Here is a 20,172-nt window from a genome sequence, read left to right as displayed (position 1 = left end):
ATGTTGTTTATTTGTCACTACTGAAAGGCAGACAGGGTATTGTCATTTAAAAATGCATCAGACCTGAGAAGAAGAGACGCAAAATCGTACAGGAAGCTTATTGCATTATTTTAATTAAAATTATATCATGAAATCTAGCTTGGTGTTCAAAATATTGAAGGTTAAAAGGGATAAAACATGCAGTTTGTGTTTAATATATTTTCTTATGCATATTAAAGTTAGCTAATGATACACATTCCAAGTTACCCAATTACCTATATGAACTTGACGGGAGTTGTGCCATTACCAAGTTCATTTATCCTGAGGGGAGGCATGAGTGTCTCGTTCATTATCATATTAAATTTGAGACAGAAAGAGCTACAGGTTTAGAGTGTGCAAAAGCATATTTGGTCTGCAATCATTAAATGTGGAGGTAAAAACTTCTGTTAATCAAAAAATTACATTGCCGTTTTAAGTATATTGTCAGTCGGAACATAGAGCCATAAGAGTTTCTTCTATTTGTGTTGGTATTATACTGAAAAAAGTACACTTATTGAGAGTACCCGTAGTTTTTACTTCAAGGTTAATAGGTCCTTCAATACTACAAAGCGAATTACTTTCTAGAAAATGGAGTTCATAATAAATCTATAAACAACTGTTTCTGGAATGCACAAGAAAACATAAAATATCTAGTTACGGATAGTTCTTCACCAGATTTTAATCGTCAATAAAATAAATCAAGTCCACTTTACGATTCTTCACGTAACGTACAATTAACAACTGAAATGTGTCAGTTTTAATAATAAATTATGAGGAATGAATTGTTTCAAATAAATTTCTCACAACATGGTATTATTTAATTGTAACGCAATTGAAAATATAGAATCCTTAGAAATCCTTTAACTACATTCCTAACATACACAAGCATTTAAATTGGTAATTTGAAAAAAAATACAAATAATACATTAGAGTGTCATCAATTAGGCAAAATACAAATAGAAATTGTAAAGAACCTGTATCGCTCTTATAATGAGGATACTTATAAAATTAGTAGAGCTGTGATTTAAATAATATAGAAAACTTACCCAAATCTAAATAAGAGTCAGTTTCAGTAAATGTCATGTTGATGCCACTATCCTGCGAGCTCACTGATGGGTTTTGGCACAAACTCTTCTTCACGCAGCAATGTCGGCAAGCTACATCCGTGCAACTGTTTTCATCATCTGACAGTTTATTTGAGCTTAAAGACTTCGGTAAATTAGGAGAGTTTTGAGTTGAAATCACTTGTATTACTGTATCTGGTGTTGAGGTTTCACTAGAGTTAAATGAGATGCTGTTAGGGCCTGATGTTTCCAGGGAGGGTGTGCGTTGTACTGATTTAGGAGATGATAAACACTTGAAGCTTTTGTCATCTTCATCATATTGTGACGAGAATACTGGACTAGTAGGACATTTCTTCAAGATTTGTTTAGAATTGGGTTTGTGAAGGTCCAAGCCTAATTCTGGCCCGGAACCTATTCTCTGCCTTATAGGTTTTGGTGGAGAGTTCTTTCTGGAACTTGATCCTGTATAATCCGGTGAAATCATCTCATCTACCTGATTTACCATTTCACGGATCTCATGTTTTACTTCCGAAGCCATTTCTCTTGACACACCCATTAAATATTCAGCGACATCTATAACTGACACAGAATTTCTGTCGCTTTGACTAGAAATGGATGTCATACTAGCATTGGATTGTTCAAGTAGATCTGAATTTTCAAGTATATCATCCACTTTTGAAATTACCTCTCTTATTTCAGATTTGATTTCAGTAGCAATATTCTTTGTAAATTCTTTTACATATGTGAGATCTTCCGAAGTTTGAGATGTAATAGAAGCCGTTGGTGACGTTCTGCCTACTTGGCTGCAGTCAGATATGGATGTACTACTCTGTGTACTATATGGGTATTTTTTATTTGATGACGCGTCTGTATTCTCTAATGACTGAAGATCTGTTTGGCTGCCACAGTTACAATAATTAGTTTTTTCTTCATTGCTACCCGCTTCCTTTAATCCAAGATTCAACTTTGCTGCAAGGCTGAGCGGGACCTGTGGAATGTCAGAACCCAAACTGTAGCATCTCGACCTCACTAAAGTTGGTCTCGAGTTTTGAGTTATTATGCGTAAAGGTGAAACTGACTCTCCTAACGCAAACTGTACAGGTTGTTGTGTTACTGTCACTGCCTCTTCTTTGGTAGTTTCTTTAAGACTTGATTCTCTAGAATAAAACTTTTCTTTATGCTTAAGTCTGAAGATTTGGCAATCATCAATAGATGACAGACTAAAGTGTCTTGGAGATGAGCCCAATATAGGTGAAGAAGTTGTAGAAGATCTGGATATATTAATCAGGCTTTTTCTTGCTCCTGTAAATCCTGAGGGATCGAAAGGCACAATGTGTTTCACGTTAGCTGATCGACCAAGTAAAAGCTCGTGAGCTTCTTTAGGCAACATGAACCATCTAAGATAATCAACTTTTGGATTGAAATCTACTATAGGTTCAATAGGTGGGTACTTCATTGCCAGTTTTCTAGCTCTGTTAAAAAGATTTCTAGCAGTTTTCAAACATTCATTATATGAAGTCGGGAATATTCCTGGTCCTGCAAAATTTACACAATATATTAAATTTCATCTTACTTTAATTCGGTTGATCATAAAACACTGATAATAATAAGTATCCGAAGGCATTTACCAGATATTCGTCTTTCATTGGCCGTCATTTTGCCATCTTGAAATCTGATAGAATGTAGTGACTTTTTGTCTCTAAGTATTGAACAAGTGTGATGTTTCCATTGTCCCGTTTCAGCATTGACGACGTATTGAGGCAGAATCTTCCAGCCTTCTGTAGCTACCATCTTCAGAGCTTCGAGAACAAACGCCAGTTCACCATCCGACATAAAAAAAGGTAAAGAAATCCTACAGAAGCCGGGTCTTAGTGGTTCATTATGTATCGGCACTTCAGGCGATTTAACAACGCTTAGTTTCCGAATTTTTGCAATTTCTTTTTGCCTGAAAAATTCATCATTAGTCTGAGTATCAAAATTATTTCCATATTTTTGTCGAAACCAAACACCTGAACAAAATAAAATTCAAAGTAAAATTATGAGCTATTTTTAATAATGTTAATATTATAAGTATAATTTGAAAGAAATAAATTTTACAATTAGATAGCACTCTTATAAATTTCGCGATGGAACAGAGTTGTACAAAGAAATTCCGGCCACTTTGATGGAACCCTGGTGTTGCAAAAGACAGCATACTGAGTGAATCCATCATATAGATTATTATAATATACTTGCAACTTACTTTATAATATAATTTAAAATTATTGTACGCTGTTGGTCTTCCTATATGAAATAAATAAATACTTGCAAATCAACTCCTTAAAAAGTCAAAAGAAATAACTTACGCCTCCACATTCAATAACTTTTCATATTCCTTAAGGAGTTGGTCATCTATTCCCAATATATCACATCCATAGCTCAGATTACTATTGAGACCACCTCTTGCCTGGATACCGAAGACATCATTGAGTATGGCGCAGACGAAGTTATGGTGCAGAAATGTGCCTCTGGGATGCTTTACCATTAGAGAGAATATAGGCAGCCTCCTAACTGTAGGCACTTCGCTGCCCAGTAATATTACCTCCGGGATGTTCTTGATGTGCGAAAGAACTTGTCTGGAACAATTGAAAATGATAATATATTAAATTCTTATATTGCCAATAAAACACATTATTGGGTGCTTACACATTACTGCTTCACGGTAGAAAAAGGGGTCGTTGTGGTACCCATAATCTAGTCAAAGTTCTTTATTTGCCAGGAACATGTTTCGTCTTGACAGACATGCAAATATTTTTGTGGTTTCGCTTCACAATATTATAAACCTAACAATCAATAATTACGTCTACATACATCCAAAATACACAATTACAGTAATAAATGAAATGCTAAGAGATAATGTAGTAAAAATAATCAGAAAAAATATAATATTATTGATAAAAATAGTATTGGTGCCAGTTACCACTTCGTTTGATAAAATTCGTTTATTGAGTAAAATATTGTTACACATAGCATGACAGTTTTTTGTTACAAAGTGGTTCTTATGTGGGGTACTCGAAGTAGAGTAGAATCACGCGATGGAAACAAAGAACAGTCGCCCAGCCGAGTGAATAAATTTAAATTTTTCTTAGCAAATAAACTAGCCTCTAGTATATCTAGCCGGCATCCTGTGCATAGGAGTCTCCCATTGGTACAAAGGAGCCTCACACCTCAGCTGGTGATTTCAGTGAATTCAGCGAGGCTAACGCAGTTTTCACTTCAGAAGTAGAAAAATTATGAGTAAGATATATTATTAAAGTAATTCGGTTAACTGATTTGATAACAAAAGGCACGTTTTGAGTGGGCGATCATTAATTATTCATCGGTTGGTACATAAAGTTGTGACGTGGTATATGGTGGTATCATTTGTATGTTGATTTATTTAAATTACCGTGCGGAGGCAAGCCGAGGCGCCGTGAATGAGATATTAAAACTAAATTTATTAAGAAAAATTCCGTCATCAACGACACTAGCGAATAGGTCATTTGATTAAATCATCATAAATCCTCTATTTTGCCAGAAAACATGAACAATGTGTGTAAATAATTTTAAGGTATTAATGTAATCGGCCATTTCTGGCATGCAAAATTATTATTAAGCATTAATGCATTTTTCATTTCATTACAAAATTCCAGTTATTATTATAATTGATTTAACAATAATAAACTCTAAATTTAAAGCACTTAGGCCAATTTAAATTATAATAATTATTTTTAGATGTCATTATTTAAAGACTAGAATTAATGTATTTTTTAAGGTCAATTTAATTTAATCGAATGTGTCAATATTTCATAATTTCAATCAAAAACGGTTATAAAAATAATAGATTCGCTTTCCTTTGCTGTCTAGCTGTACCTTCGCTATCGGTGTTATTCTCTCTTGTAAGCTTTATCTGTCTATAAGCTAGTTTTTTGTAAGTCTATGGAATAAATAGTACCTACTCCTTTTTTAATCTGTTCTCATCATTTAGCTCTCTTACATCAATATACTCTGCAGTTATATCTTTTAGTTGGAAATCCAAAGTACTTCGGATATTAAAAAACTAGGTTTTGGTAGCTATAGCTCGGGTCGATGGGTTTTCTTCTCGGAGGCGAGGGAAGCGATGGCTGGTCCACGCATCATGCTCATGAACGGGCGCTGCTTGCGATGACTGGTTTGTCCTATCATCGAGATTTCTGCTTTTGGTTGTACTTACTTTTTCTAAAAAACTGCGGTTGAAGATTAGAAATTATATTTAATATATTGTGCAATGCTGTACCTGTAAATATTTATTTAAAGAGTGGCATGTCTTTTAGTATTTAGTAGTATGGACGGGAACCACTACTACCCAGACCATGAGGTCTGAGCCCAAATCGAAACATGGCTCAAAAAAAATGTAGAAGTCGACTTAAAGAATGGAGAAACAGGCAATGAAAGAATTCAGGTGACATCAAAGAGGTTTGCCAGCAATCTTTTTTTTATGGAAAACGAGAAAAAATGAGCGTACGGGTCACCTGGTGTTAAGTAATCACTACCGTCTACGTTTTCTTGCAACACCAGAGGAATCACAGGAGCCTTACCGGCCTTAAAGGAAGGTGTACGCGCTTTTTTTTAAGGTACGCATGTCGTATCGTTCCGGTAACACCGCACGATGAAGCGACGTCTCTTTGCAACGCCAAGTGATCCAGCCGTTCACAGAGCACTGGGTCCCCGAGAATTCGAGCTGCTCTGTGGTGCAAGCGGTCAAATGGATCGAGCTGATACTGGGGTGCGCCAGACCAGAGATGACAGCAATACTAGATATATGGCCGGACATGCGCTTTGTTGAGCGCTAGAATGTGGGCCGGCTTGAAGTATTGCCGTGCTCTATTTATAACGTCCAGTTTCTTCGAAGCTAATTTGGCTTTGCCCTCCAGGTGACCACGGAATTGGCAATCGTTAGAGATTTCGAGACTCAGTATTCCGATACTAGGCGAGGCTTTAAGGGAAGTGGGAGGCTCCTACCAGTGGAAGGCTCCTTCGCACAGGAAGCCGGCTAGATTATGGGTACCACAACGGCGCCTATTTCTGCTTTGAAGCAGTAATGTGTAAGCATTACTGTGTTTCGGTCTGAAGGGCGCCGTAGCTAGTGAAATTACTGGGCAAATGAGGCTTAACATCTTATGTCTCAAGGTGACGAGCGCAATTGTAGTGCCGCTCAGAATTTTTGGGTTTTTCGGGAATCCTGAGCGGCACTGCGTTGTAATGGGCATGGCGTATCAATTACCATCAGCTGAACGTCATGCTCGTCTCGTCCCTCATTATCATAAAAAAAAAGTGTTGTCGAATAGCGGTGATACTGATCAGAATGAACCTGACAACATAGGGAAAAAAGTGTAGATATTATAACCACCCGCCCTACCTTAAGCAGACACCAATTTATCATAGGCATAATAGACGGTTCTTCATGCAAGGGATGCATGGAGGCAGAAGAAACGCAACAGCTTACAGAGTACATAAGGTTGCCCGAACAAAGGGCACAATCTGATCTCGAGGACTGCTTCAGGACGCTTGCAGCAGTCTGAAAACGATGCTAGCTGTCTGGGACGGCGTGGGCTGGTTGGATTAAGAAGATGAACAGACACAGTTTGGGCCATTGTACCTCAATAAATTAATCATATTAGCTATTATAGTTGATCTTTAAGTCAAGTTTAAGGTTAACAGTAGCGCTGACCTTAACATAGACTGCGGAATGTGTTGCACCATCGTATTCCTTGGCATAGTTCAAGTTATAAAAGTGAAATATCAAGTCAATATCGAATATTTATTTGAAACTTTTGACAGGTCGCTATTTAGCATTAACAAATTTTTAACAGGCGAAGATTAGACGGCTACGGTAAACAGTTAACGTTATGACGTCATCTAGTATAACAGTAGTGTGTTGGTACTTTTTAGACAATTTTATAACATACTAGCTGACCCGGCAAACGTTGTTTTGCCATATAAAGTATAATTCACGCGATAGTTTTATAAATAATAGCCTATGTGTTATTCTGGTGTGTAAGCTATATTATTGTAAAGTTTCATCAAAATCCAATCCAGACATACAAACTTTCACATTTATAATATTATTATTAATAGGATTTTGCATGTCAATTACAAAATAAACAAACAAACAAAAGGTATTGGATTATCAATAATATAATTCTAACATCTTAAGTACAATGTGTCTTGCAAATAAATATTCATTATTTTGCTTAACCGGCACTTTAACATGTTTGTTATTGCTAAAGTTAGTTGGTACAACCCAGCCTAAGACGCCTTAAAAGCCCAGTTAACTAAACAGCCAACAAATTATAGGAAGTTACATGTTAACGCAAACTATATGTATAGGTAATAAATAAGTTTTATTCCCATTATATATACCTATAGAACAATTGAATAAAATATAAACAATTATACTCGTACATAAGACGCATTACATTAACAATAAATTCCTACTTTCTGTTTCGAACCTTGACAGCAATATTCAATTCTAACAAACATTGATTGTTTGGGGCACGTCCTAATACTGTTATGGTGTTGAATTTTAAATTATGTGATTATTAAATAACAATAATTTTTGTTGATTGTTTTATAAGGTTTATAAATTTCGTTTATAAAGGGTTATATATTTGGTTTATAAAAAATTCGTTTGACTACAATAGTTTTCATAGAGAATTACATTTAACTCCCGATAAATCAACCAGGTTAACAGCGGGAGGCTCCTTTGCACACGATGCCGGCTAGATTATGGGTACCACAACGGCGCTTATTTCTACCGCGAAGCAGTCACGTGTAAGCATTATTGTGTTTGAGTGAAAGGCGCCGTACCTAGTGAAATTACTGGGCAAATAAGATTTAACATCTTGTGTCTCGAGGTGGCTAGCGCAGTTGTAGTGCCGCTCAGAATTTTTGGGTTTTTCAAGAACCCTGAGTGACACTGCATTGTAATGGGCAGGACACGGTATTAATCATATCAATTACCATCAGCTGAACGTCCTGTTCGTCTCGTCCCTTATTGTCATAAAAAAGAGGTTTAACTAAAAAAAAAAAATCTAGAAAACGATTTACAAAAGGAGACCTCATTTCTAGGTTGTCTATCGTTTAAAGACATAAAAACGTTGCATTTTAAGTTAAAATTAATTTTGGACTACACACGATAAAGGGCAATAACTTTCTGATACCATTTCAGGAAAATAGATCTTATATTAATCTACTACTGATAGTGCCAATAGCGACTGTTTTAGGAATGTTGTGATTATTACCTGACCAATGAGCATTCACTATTTCAGTATACCGCGACATCTTTATTACGGCCTTAATTATATTTTATCTATAAGAATGCAACAATCCAATTATTTTCCTGCCAATACTCGTTTTTCAATTACTGTCAATTGGAATAGCGAACGAAGCCCGTGAACTTCCAGCTAAATTGATGGGAAGCATACATAATGAATTAGGTATCTTTCCTGTACTTGAGAAGTTCCATCCTTCTCGAACGTATTAGATGAAAAGGCGGTTATCCACTATGCTCGATATCTGACTATTTATAATATATCTTTACACATATACATTATACGTAATATTTTGGTGCGGCTTAGTTCCTTAAAAGCTGGTGTAATTGAGATGATTATAGATTAGATAAAATTGGTTTGCTTGTATTTTTTAATTATTTACTTATTAAGTTATTCGGTTAAGTGTGTGTAGGTAGTGCATTTTAATTTAAAGAGTTCATTCTCCCAGTGACAATAGTGACTAAGTAAATAACAAATATATGAGTGGTCCTTCGAGCCGGATATGAACCAGCAACCTATGGTCCTGGTTGGATCACCTTTCATGTCATAACAACACATATTATTATTATGTAATAAAAATATACGCAAACTTAAAAAAGTATTTTAATTTTTATTTTTAGTGAATCTGAACTACACTAACTAATAATTTGTGTAAATATTTGTAGATATATAGAAACACATCCACTCGTCGCACAACAAGGCAGATATCACACCAACTATCGTGGCCCACAACCACTCTTGCTTACACTCCTCCTGCAGTTCAAATTGTACATGTGACAAAATTGAACAAGTGCAATCTCAAATGTACGTAGGCCTAATAATCGATGACAGATTTACTTGGGGTCCACATATAGCGCATGTTTGCTCAAAACTAAGATCAATCTTGAGCAAACTAAGCATACTCAAATTCAAATTACCATATGAGACATTACGATTCCTGTACATGGCCCTAGCTGACTCTGTCATCGCTTATGGTATTAGTAGTTATGGCAGGTCCAGCAAAACAAATCTGAAAGATATTTATAACCTGCAGTTAAGATTACTAAAAACAATTGTACCAAAACATGTACTAAATAAAAATAAGGAAAATTATGATGAGCTGTTTGGACATTGTTGTGTCATGAATGTTTATGATAAAGCTAAATTTTCTATTTTAACCGAAATTAATAATCCCACCCTGTTAATCGAAAAAAATAGACCCTTTGGTTTACGACAACTTGATATAAACCACAAATACATTTTACCAAAAAATAATAATAAATATGGGAAGAGAACGGTCAATTACGTAATACCAGATAACATTAACGAACTGCCCAAAGAGCTGCAAGAAATGTACATAAATACCACGAAAATCAAAACTCGCTTTAAAAGATACTTGCTGAAAAAATAATAGAATTTGGAAAAAAAGAATTGAATGGCTCTAGGTACCCAGATAAACCGGTGAGGTTTTCGTGGTACTTATTTTATAAAAATATATGTATTTGTTCTGTATTGGCCAATAAAAAAAATAAAAAAATCTAGTATATTTTACAATGCAGCAATGAACGTAAGCGCATTGCAATTTGATTACAGAGAGTTAGAAATTCTGCCACAGATCGCACCCTTACTGTAAGTCCTTAAGGAGTTCCATTGATCATTATATTCGACTAAGACAATAACTTGACCAAAGGGCGTTACGGTGACTCAAATATCTGAGATTCGGCCGAGTATCGTAAATTTACCAGGAAATACCAGCTTTATCAATTAAGAATTATCAAAATCGGTTCACCCAGTCGAAAGTTCTGAGATAACAAACCTCCTTTTATGAAGTCGGTTAAATACACATTATCCGTCATTTTCGATAATTAAAATGTTTTATCAAATAACATAAAAATCCCATCGGTTTAATTACAGAATAAACATTGCACGACAATAGACCTTGAATGTTCACAGTTCACACATAACCCGACTAATGTTTCGTCAATAACTCACATGACGTATGATGGCTTGGCGACCAATGGCGCCTTCCGTCTGGACCAGAGAACGAAGTTTTATAGACAAACCTTCAGGATAAAGGATGTCCTTGATAAGAAATACTACAAGCAGCTGTTTGGATGTGAATCTCGAGTTTTCAGAGAAAAGTCAATGCGTTACTTAAATTATTTTATCTACACCCATTCTTTAAATCCTCTATTAAAGATTCTAAAACAGTTAGCTTATTGCCAACATTAAAACACCCAATTTCCTAATAATCATTACATCATCCAAACGAGTGTTGTAATGAAATTTAGTTCAACATTATATCATCCGTTTTCATAATAACTCTGCTTCGGATAATATGGTTACTAGGACTGGCCTTTTTAATGTTAGCAGTAGCTAACTGTTTTAGAATCTTTTATAGAGGATTATATTCTGGGTGTAGATAAAGTGTTGTATGCAACTGTTGATATTTAAAAATTAAAACACTCATGTGATACTATTATCACATTCGTGTTTTAATACCCCTTATTACACAACAGTTGCATAAATGACTATAATCAACGTATGGTTCAATAAAAAAAGTCGGTACCGAGGAAATGAAAACTTTATACTTTAAAGTTTTTAAGTAGAATAAATACGCGAGTCAACATGGAAGTTTATAAATAGGATAAATTCTAAAATTAGGTCATGTCAAAGAGAAATGGAAAAGGACTTACATAATATAATAGATAGAGTCATAGTATATCACGTTAGAATGGGCCACAAGGCACTAGAAGCAGAGGTGGTCGCAGTGGTCTGATGATATCATAGCTGGCGAACAGTGGATAGAGACTGTAAAGAACAGGGGTATTGGAAATCTCTAGAGAAAACTCACTCTCTCTCTCATTTACATCCTCACCCCTATTACTATCCTAAAATAAATAGACAAAATATAAACAAATACAATAGACATATCACGTCGTAGAAAAGAAAGACGGAATGTGGAACATGCCACAAATTACATCATAATATGCTACAACTGCCGATAATGTATCGGCTGCATTTACTCCAATTGCTTAAAATATTTTTAGTCAATAAGCAGCAATGTAAAACATTTATTAAGTTCAGGTTTGATTTGGCAGTGGACACACGAAAAAGGAGATAAATGTACTTAAATTGTTTTTAAGCACACTTTTGTCGTGCCGCTGTCAGACTGCGAATGATATGTCCATGAGCTCGTGAGAAGAACATATAAGAAACTCAACGGCTACTCTTTTCAATCGAATAGAGTATTTTACAATGGCTGTAATATACATAACAAATAAGTTTGTAAGGTGCTGCGTCCAATATTATATATGAGGAACGTCAGTGTACCCACCCAATAATAATTGTATATAGCTGACTCTGATTTAGTGATCACCGCCATTCACATCCTCCTGCATCACCAGGTAAATCACAGGAATCAACATGTGACCTAAACGCCGATTTATTTTACTTCTACTACTCTAGAATCAAGCTTCGATCTTTACATTGGAGTTCCTAGAAAGAGTTAGAGAAAATTAATTGCCTCCATCTGATAAAAGTTTATCTATGGTTAAAATTGATATTGAACGTTCGCCCTACATTGCACAGTGGCGACAGGAAGACTCAATGCAACTCTATCGAGGGTTGAAAACACTGAAATTCAAAGAATATAGTCCAGCTTTAAGTCATGCTATAAAATTGCATTTATATTTTTATGACGTAATAGTTATTTATGCAACTGTTTTAATTGTGAGTATTTTAATACCTAATTATCAACAGTTGCATACAAGACTTTATCTACACCCAGAATATGAATCCTCTAAAAGATTCTAACATTAAAACACCAGTCCTAGTAGTAACCTAATATCATTCGTTACTGATTATATACAAATAAAATAAGTATTAATGAAACAATTATTTATTTTAGTAGTAATTTACATTTTAATAATTAAAATTCACTCGAATATAATGTTCTTTTGCAGCGTTTAAAATGAATCGCTCATTTTTTGTAAACAAAACAATAAAAATATCGAAGTAAAATGGCGGGGATTCGAATAACCTACTTTTTTTTTACGGCGCGCGACGTTCTGGGAGTGTGGAGCGCGAGTAAACGAAAATGTTCTTTTTTTGAAATTCATACAGATACCACGCATCGAGCAATTAGAATGTGGCTGTATGTTGAAACTCTTTGCGCATGAAGGGATAAAAAAAAACATAGGAGTGTTGTTATGAAATTCAGTACAACATTACAACACTCTTTTGGGTGATGTAATGGTTATTAGAACATTGGGTGTTTTAATGTTGGCAATAAGCTAACTGTTTCAGAATCTTTAATAGAGGATTTAAAGCATGGGTGTAGATATAACAACTTACGTGTGTATTTATTCAAATAAAACACTTTTAAAGTATTAAAACGCGTGTAATTGTCACTGTGTTTTTACATTAGATTTTTGCCCAGTACCTATTCCTGAAAACGAGATCTGGAAAGATTTTGTAATGTTAGGTTAACTTAAACAATAATATAAATGTCTTTTACGCAAAAATGTAATGTAAAACACAGTTACAATTACACGCGTTTTAACCCTTTAAATAGTGTAAAAAGTTTTATTTTTTTTTATTTTTTTATTTTGTATTTTTTTATTATAAGTGTTTTATTTAAATGTGTAACACTCGCGTTAATCAAAGAAAATACTGTGTATTTATTTATAAGTATCGGTGGTACATAAAAAACCTTTCGTAATAACTACCCTTGGCTTAAAGTAGGCTTTTAATCTATCCGGCCACCAATATGTGGATTTACGCCGTAATTTGAATTCAAAGAAACAAGAAAATTTGAAGGTTTTAAGTTACAACAATAACACCTGGCTGTAAGTATTACTAGTAACATACACAGATAACATAAGTCCGAATCCAATCTATGAATGAATAAAATCTATATTAATGGCAAAAATAAGCCACAGATTATACAGAAAAAATAACACAGCTAAGAAAAAAAAAATATTAACAAGAAAAAGAACGTACACAATAATATATTGACGTTCTACAAGTACCTACTTCGCAGTTATAATATTGATAGTAATAATAATATTGACACACTTTTTACATAATTTATCTTGCCCCAAGTTAAGCATATTATATAGCCTGTGTTATGGGTTACAAGACAATGATATATTTAATACAATATACTTACTTAAACATACATAAATTCATATAAACATACATAAATACATTTAAACATCCATGACTCGGAGACAAACATCCATATTCATCATATAAATGCTTGCACCTACCGGGATTCGAACCCGGGACTAGATAGAGCTTAGTAGGAAGGATCGCTAACCACTCGGCTATACAGGTCGTCAGTTATAGTCTGTAGTATATACTTATTCAGACATAATGCTGATTTTCGGCAGCGTGGAGGCTGGTGCCAATTTGAACAACTACTATTTTTGTTAAAAAATATATTTAAATAATATTAATTTATATAAAATTAAATAAAATTTATGTTATTTGCAGGAATCGTGGTTACATTGTTCTTAAAATTGGTAGTTTCATAGCACAATTTCAATTTTCAACTTTAATTGTATATTTTAGTTTTCCTAAAGCAAAACCACAACTATATTACTTCTTCATCTATCATAATATGATCATAATATAACTCTACTACCCCTTAACTATTAACTAATCTATCCGGTTACATAATCTCTGGACTGACGATGACGTCACTTCCTCGCTTTTTACGGCGTGCTAAACAAGCATCATTAGGATGTATTTATCAATAAAAAATGTACTATGATTTATTTTTTGAGTCTTATTGATTGATTTAAAGGTGTTGTGTTGCGGCGCTCCTTATTATTATTATAATAATGAAAAATAAATGAAAGAATCTGGGCTAAGTACAAAAAATATTTTATTTTTCTATTATATTATATTAAATATTACTAGCTGACCCAGCAAACGTTGTATTGCCGATATTAAAATCGCGATACAAAAGTAACTGTTGATCGTAGATGGGAAAATTTGAAGTTGTATGTATTTTTTAATGCTGACACAATCAAACAAATTTAAAAAAAATGTCAAAAAAATTAAAAGAAAAAATCGTGTGGACCACCCTTAACATTTAGGGGGAAGAAAAATAGATGTTTGATTGATTGTATCAAGCCGTTTCGGAGGAGTTCAAAGTTTAACACCATGACACGAGATTTTTATATATTAGATTAGAAATATACTAGCGATAAAAACAGAAGTTTTACAACAACAATTAAAACTTCAAAAACAAGCAGTGATATCAAGCAAAAATATCGCGACGTAACGATAATGAAACTGCCAAGTGCCAACCGTACTGACGCAACAGGACAAGCGTGAGGGGGTGAAAGGGGTATGTATGTATACCTTATTTGAACTCAACCATACTAAACTACTTCTTATCGTCATCAAACCTTTAAATGTTACAAAAATAAGCTCTATTTGGTTAAAATCGTGCGATATTATTGCTAACCATAATGTAATATAAATAGAATACAAATATTATATATGAATATTTGTACAATAATAAAGAAAATGAAGCTCGAGACCAGTAAAATGCAAACGCAAATAGATTTGTTGATAAAAACATGCCTCGCAATATCAATATACCTTCTTGTTAACACTGGATTAGGATTGGATTCGCGCCATATTATGTGTTTATTTTTAATCATTATTTGAATAAGCAATGGCCCTACGTCGTACAGCCAGCACATTTGATGTTTATAATATTACTAGCCGTTCCCGCCCGCTTCGTTGGGCGAATTTTAAAAGGAAATAGATTAAACAATAAAAAAATAAGTAGCCACGAACCATCTAGGATAAATATCGCATCGAATGGTGGTAGTTTCATGTCGATACGATCAGTGGTTTAGGCTTGAAAGTGCCTTTTTTTTTATGGAATAGGAGGACAAACGAGCGTACGGGTCACCTGTTGTTAAGTGATCACCGCCGCCCACAATCTCTTGCAACACCAGAGGAATCACAGGAGCGTTGCCGGCCTTTAAGGAAGGTGTACGCGCTTTTTTTGAAGGTACCCATGTTGTATCGTCCCGGAAACACCGCACAAGGAAGTTCATTCCACAGCTTTAAATACGTAGTACGTAGCTTTGTAGTACGTGGAAGAAAGCTCCTTGAAAACCGCATTGTGGAGGACCGCCGCACATCCAGATGGTGGGGATTAACTTGTGGCGTGTCGTGCGAAGCCTCAAACAAAAACCATTTTCATTATATATATATATATATATATATATATATATATATATATAATGAAAATGGAAAGGAAAGAAAAATATATATATATATATATATATATATATATATATATATATATATATATATATATAATGAAAATGAATATATATATATAGATAAAAAAAAATTGTCTTTAGACTGAGCAATATCTTTATAATGCGGATATTTATTCTATGAAATAATTTTCTACTGAAATATTCTGTAAAGATTCAGTATTCATTGCGTTCTGTACCTCTTAATAAGCGTCTATCCATTAATAAACGATTATTATGGCTTTTGAGACTTGAATTTTAATATTACTCTGATCATAAGTATTTTAATATTATTATTAAATTTGCTAGTTTGTTAGAAAAGGAGAGAAAGTCTAGTGGTGGAAAGCATAATCTGTAGGCCAGTTCCGCCGCGACCACGATTCATGCAATTGGATCGAAATATCGACAACAAAGCAATTAAGTATATATCGTGAGTACCCGTCATAATAATTACTAGGGTCACCTGATGGTCAGTGATCACCGACAACCGTGCAAGCCCAGAGGAATCAAAGGAGCGTGGCCAGCCTTTTAGGAATGTGTAGTGTGTACGCAATTATTGAAGGTACCCAGGTTTCGCTCTGGAAACACTGCGCATGGAAGCACATTCCATACGTTGGTTGTTTTGTGGTTCTTAATATGATTATCAGTTTCAGGCGTAACTTATTTATGATTTGTTACATTCTTCATCTCATAGTCTTACTGGTCTTCAAAACAATTTATAAGGTCCATTATCAAAGATTCCCTACCCACGTAGTAAGCTGTTGACAAATAAAAACCAACCTACAAAAATATAATATAATATTTCTGCTTAATTCCAGGCTGTCCCATTTCGGATTTGGCTATGTAAATAATATAACAACACGTGCCAAATGGCGTCAATGGATTGGTTAAATATGCTACTATTAATACTAAACGATGTGGCGAAACATAACTATTATGTTATTATAAGTATATTATAGTGTATAGTGGATATTTCCCCTGAACTAACAGTGGGCAGGGCACATAGTTCGACGGAGAGATGGCCGTTAGGGCATTAAAGTCCTCGAATGGCGAACAGGTTCCGGAAGACGCAATGTTGGAAGGCCCCCCACAAGATGGACCGACGATCTGCTCAAGACCGGAATACGTTGGATGACGGCAGCGCAGGACTGATCGTCATGGAGATCTTTGGGGGAGGCCTTTGTCCAGCAGTGGACGTCTTCCCGCTGATGATGATGACAGCCATAGCATGAACTGAACTAGCTTGGACGTGAGAAGGAGCTACAGTGTCGCGTCCCACACCAGCGCCCTCCCCCGTGCCACTAGAGTCATTTCATCAGGAGGCTTGCCATCGCGACGGCTAATACTATTATAATCGTGACATACCTTGTAATAGCATCTTGTCTATCAGCAATGTTCTGAAGACCGACGGCATCGCGAAGTTGCATCACAATTGCTGCTCGTACTGCCTCCGTGCATCGCATATTTTCGATTGATTCTGATAATACCTGTTAATACCATTATACTTTAAGTAAGTTACCAAGGGAAATACATACTTACTCTAAATACTTTGGCATAATATTCAGTAATAGATAAATTTCTATAAATAAATAACATAAGCAACAAAATATTGTTTGAGACTACGTAAGAAAATTCTTATACAATTGCCTTGATTAGTTGGCTTATTGGTTGAAACTTATGTCGTGAGTAATCGATTTAAATGACAAATCGAAGGGAATTTATGTAAATCATGATGACATATAGTTTTTAGTTTTACTAATCGAATGAAATCATGATTTTTACACTACAGTGGTACTAAACAAATCTCATTCATAAAAGTATATTAATTATTTAATACTATCGTGTAAGCACGGACGCACGGACTCCACGCCGTGATATTAGCAAGTGAAGCACCGTTATGCTAGTGTGTGTGCGGTTGCGGGGGATATTTTTCTCCCTTAAATAATCATTATATGGCCACAAATACTTATATAGGATTGTTTATACACTTTTTCACAACGCACGATGGCATTTTTAAAATATTTTATTGAGACGCAAACTGATCTGTCACAGACGATGACAATTCTCATTATGGCCGCCTATCGGCTTGTAGTAGTGTAAGTGTGTCCGTGGGGCTATGTATTTACACGTTAATCGGCTTGTTTTGATGCTACACTGTTATGTAAGGTGACATGGAGTCCTTATTTTTTTACTAGTCCGTGTGTGTAAGTACACATTTTATTATAATATATTATATCTACTATCGCCAAATTTTGATAATCACTTATCCTTTACAGGCTTGTGACATTTGGGTTCTGAACTATTCTCATTTTGTTTCTCATTATCCTTTGTGAGAGCTATTCTGTGTGCGACCGTGACGGTAGTACTTGGCTAAAGAACAGGTTCATATATATATTTATCTGTCATTCACATTCCAGCAATCTCATCTCAAATCAATAGTTTAACTATCGCCATAGGAAATATTTATCTTAGTATTAATGAGTTCAGTAATAGTGATATACACAGAATGACCAATATTATTCCGTTTTTTATTTATCACACACTGGTGGTGGCTTCAACGACTGTATAAACTAGGACCATCTTGAGTTATGCAATTGCTAATAACATATCTGCTTCTATTCAATAAATTATTGATAACAGTATCATCAAACACTTAAATAATACTACAAATAAATTATAAATTCTAACTACTAACGTGGTATTGCTTAACATGACCATCAAGCACCCACAGTTAGTTTAAAACACAAATATTGCGTAACTTACATCAACATCCTCACAATATATTGAAGAATTCTTGAACACATCCCTCTTCACTACGACCACATAGGGCCCCTGTACTCCTCCAACAAACTTCTCAACGTTGAAGAAGACAGCATCCTTCTTGACCATACCCTCTTCAACGCCAGGAAACGTTGGATTCATATCCACTGCTGTAGTTGGTGCTACAAATGTATAATCCCAGAACGACCAAGCTCCGTATTGGTGCAGGAGTAATGTTGTTGCCACATCATCAGCCAGTAGTCCTGTTAGCTTCGACGCAGCAGGAAAGAAACCAATCATTCTTTTCCCTGTCCCTGTATTCTCTTGAAGCTTGTGCTCCAAGTTGTTGAGATCTATGAATCCTTCTTTTGTCTCTGGTATTTTGATGATCTGCAACAATGACGTTTTAAAATCAGTTGGAAAATCAATTACCAGATATCTTAAATCGTATTTAAAATATATTATTCTTTGTGTTTTAACTTTGCTTCTCAATACATTTTTGATAATGTTTTGTATGTTCATAAGCACATTGAGGAATTTTCTAGAAACTGTGACATTCATAATGTTAACACGAAGTGTTCTTCGTAGTAGGCATAACAAGTTTATGTTTGTTAACATAAACTTGTTATGCCTACTACTCGGTTGGGTCGAGTTAGTCTTTTGTTGGGCGATGTATATGCTTCTACAATATGATCCCAGAAAATGTACAAAAACAAATGTGTTACGAAATTTAAAAGAATTGTTAAAAAACGTTTGTGTGGGAAAGGTTATTATAGCATAAACGATTTTCTTAATGACACTACGGACTGGGATTAAAGCGAACACCCTCAGGCTCTTTAATTATATATGTTTATTGTACGATATTACATTGTATTCCATATTTTATATTAAAAAAAAGCCCGCTGAGTTTCTTGCGCCCATTCTTCTCAGGTCTGAGGCAGTCTTTTGAATGGGTGGTAGATTTTGACGTTCAATAAGTTATTATAAATCCTATTTTGAATAAAAATATTTGAATTTTAATTTGAATTTGAACTGGCAAACGGATTTTAATGAAATTGTTTATGTAACTTATAAGGGTGAAAGATTGCAAAATTTTTATAGTTTATTTATTCACATATTATTTTCCGTTAATTTACTAGGTTACATCATTTCCAGAAGAAATCTTCCCGACAATAATAACAATTAAGAAAATGTTTAGCTTATAGGAGCTAAAGTTAATTTAATAATTGTTACTTCTATATTTATCACGTCATCCACGTTATTGTGACAGACATGCTGATAATTTTGTTTAATGCCGTAATCCTTTGTCTGTGACTAGATATTTTTAATACATTCGCTGGTCTCCCAGAGAGATAGGCAGAGATATAGGCGGTAAACCACCAGTGTGAGTCACCTTTGCACCGGATGCCGGCTAGATTATGGGTATAACCGTATATCCATATATATAATCGTTAAAAGTACGTTGATGGAAAGGATGATAATATTTTCAGAAGTGATTTGTAGCGCGATTCAGCGGCAAACACTGCTCGTAGTCGCGATAGAAAATACGCAATAAAGTGACTGATCTCCGCAAGGTCAAGCCATATTTAAAACCCTTAACAGAATACTGGATCCCAACGATTTGAGAGATGAGAGCAATACTGTTCGGCTAAGGCTAAAAGTATTGCTTTACTTTATTGAAGACTCCTAGTTTCTTTGAAGCTAATTCGGCTTTGCCTTTCAAATGGC

General features: G+C 34.7%; 1 protein-coding gene across 3 annotated transcripts in view; it reads right to left on the bottom strand.

Moving 5' to 3' along the window:
- The window catches only part of LOC126970783 (uncharacterized), a 120,020-nt gene that overhangs the window by 11,356 nt on the left and 88,492 nt on the right, over positions 1–20,172 (bottom strand). For 2 of the 3 annotated variants that reach the window (XM_050816865.1, XM_050816866.1), the window contains exons 4-8: positions 18,448–18,834; positions 17,050–17,171; positions 3,428–3,697; positions 2,711–3,027; positions 1,065–2,618 (exon numbers count right to left, since the gene is read on the bottom strand). In XM_050816865.1, coding sequence (XP_050672822.1) covers positions 1,065–2,618; positions 2,711–3,027; positions 3,428–3,697; positions 17,050–17,171; positions 18,448–18,834 — 2,650 coding nt within the window. Of the gene's footprint in view, positions 1–1,064; positions 2,619–2,710; positions 3,028–3,423; positions 3,698–17,049; positions 17,172–18,447; positions 18,835–20,172 lie in introns of those variants that run through there. The other variant, XM_050816867.1, reaches the window with a different exon arrangement.

Source organism: Leptidea sinapis, chromosome 22 (assembly GCF_905404315.1).
Source record: "Leptidea sinapis chromosome 22, ilLepSina1.1, whole genome shotgun sequence".
NCBI classification, from domain to species: domain Eukaryota; kingdom Metazoa; phylum Arthropoda; class Insecta; order Lepidoptera; family Pieridae; genus Leptidea; species Leptidea sinapis.
Note: the sequence above shows the minus strand (reverse complement) of the source record. Positions and strands in the feature narration are given on the sequence as shown.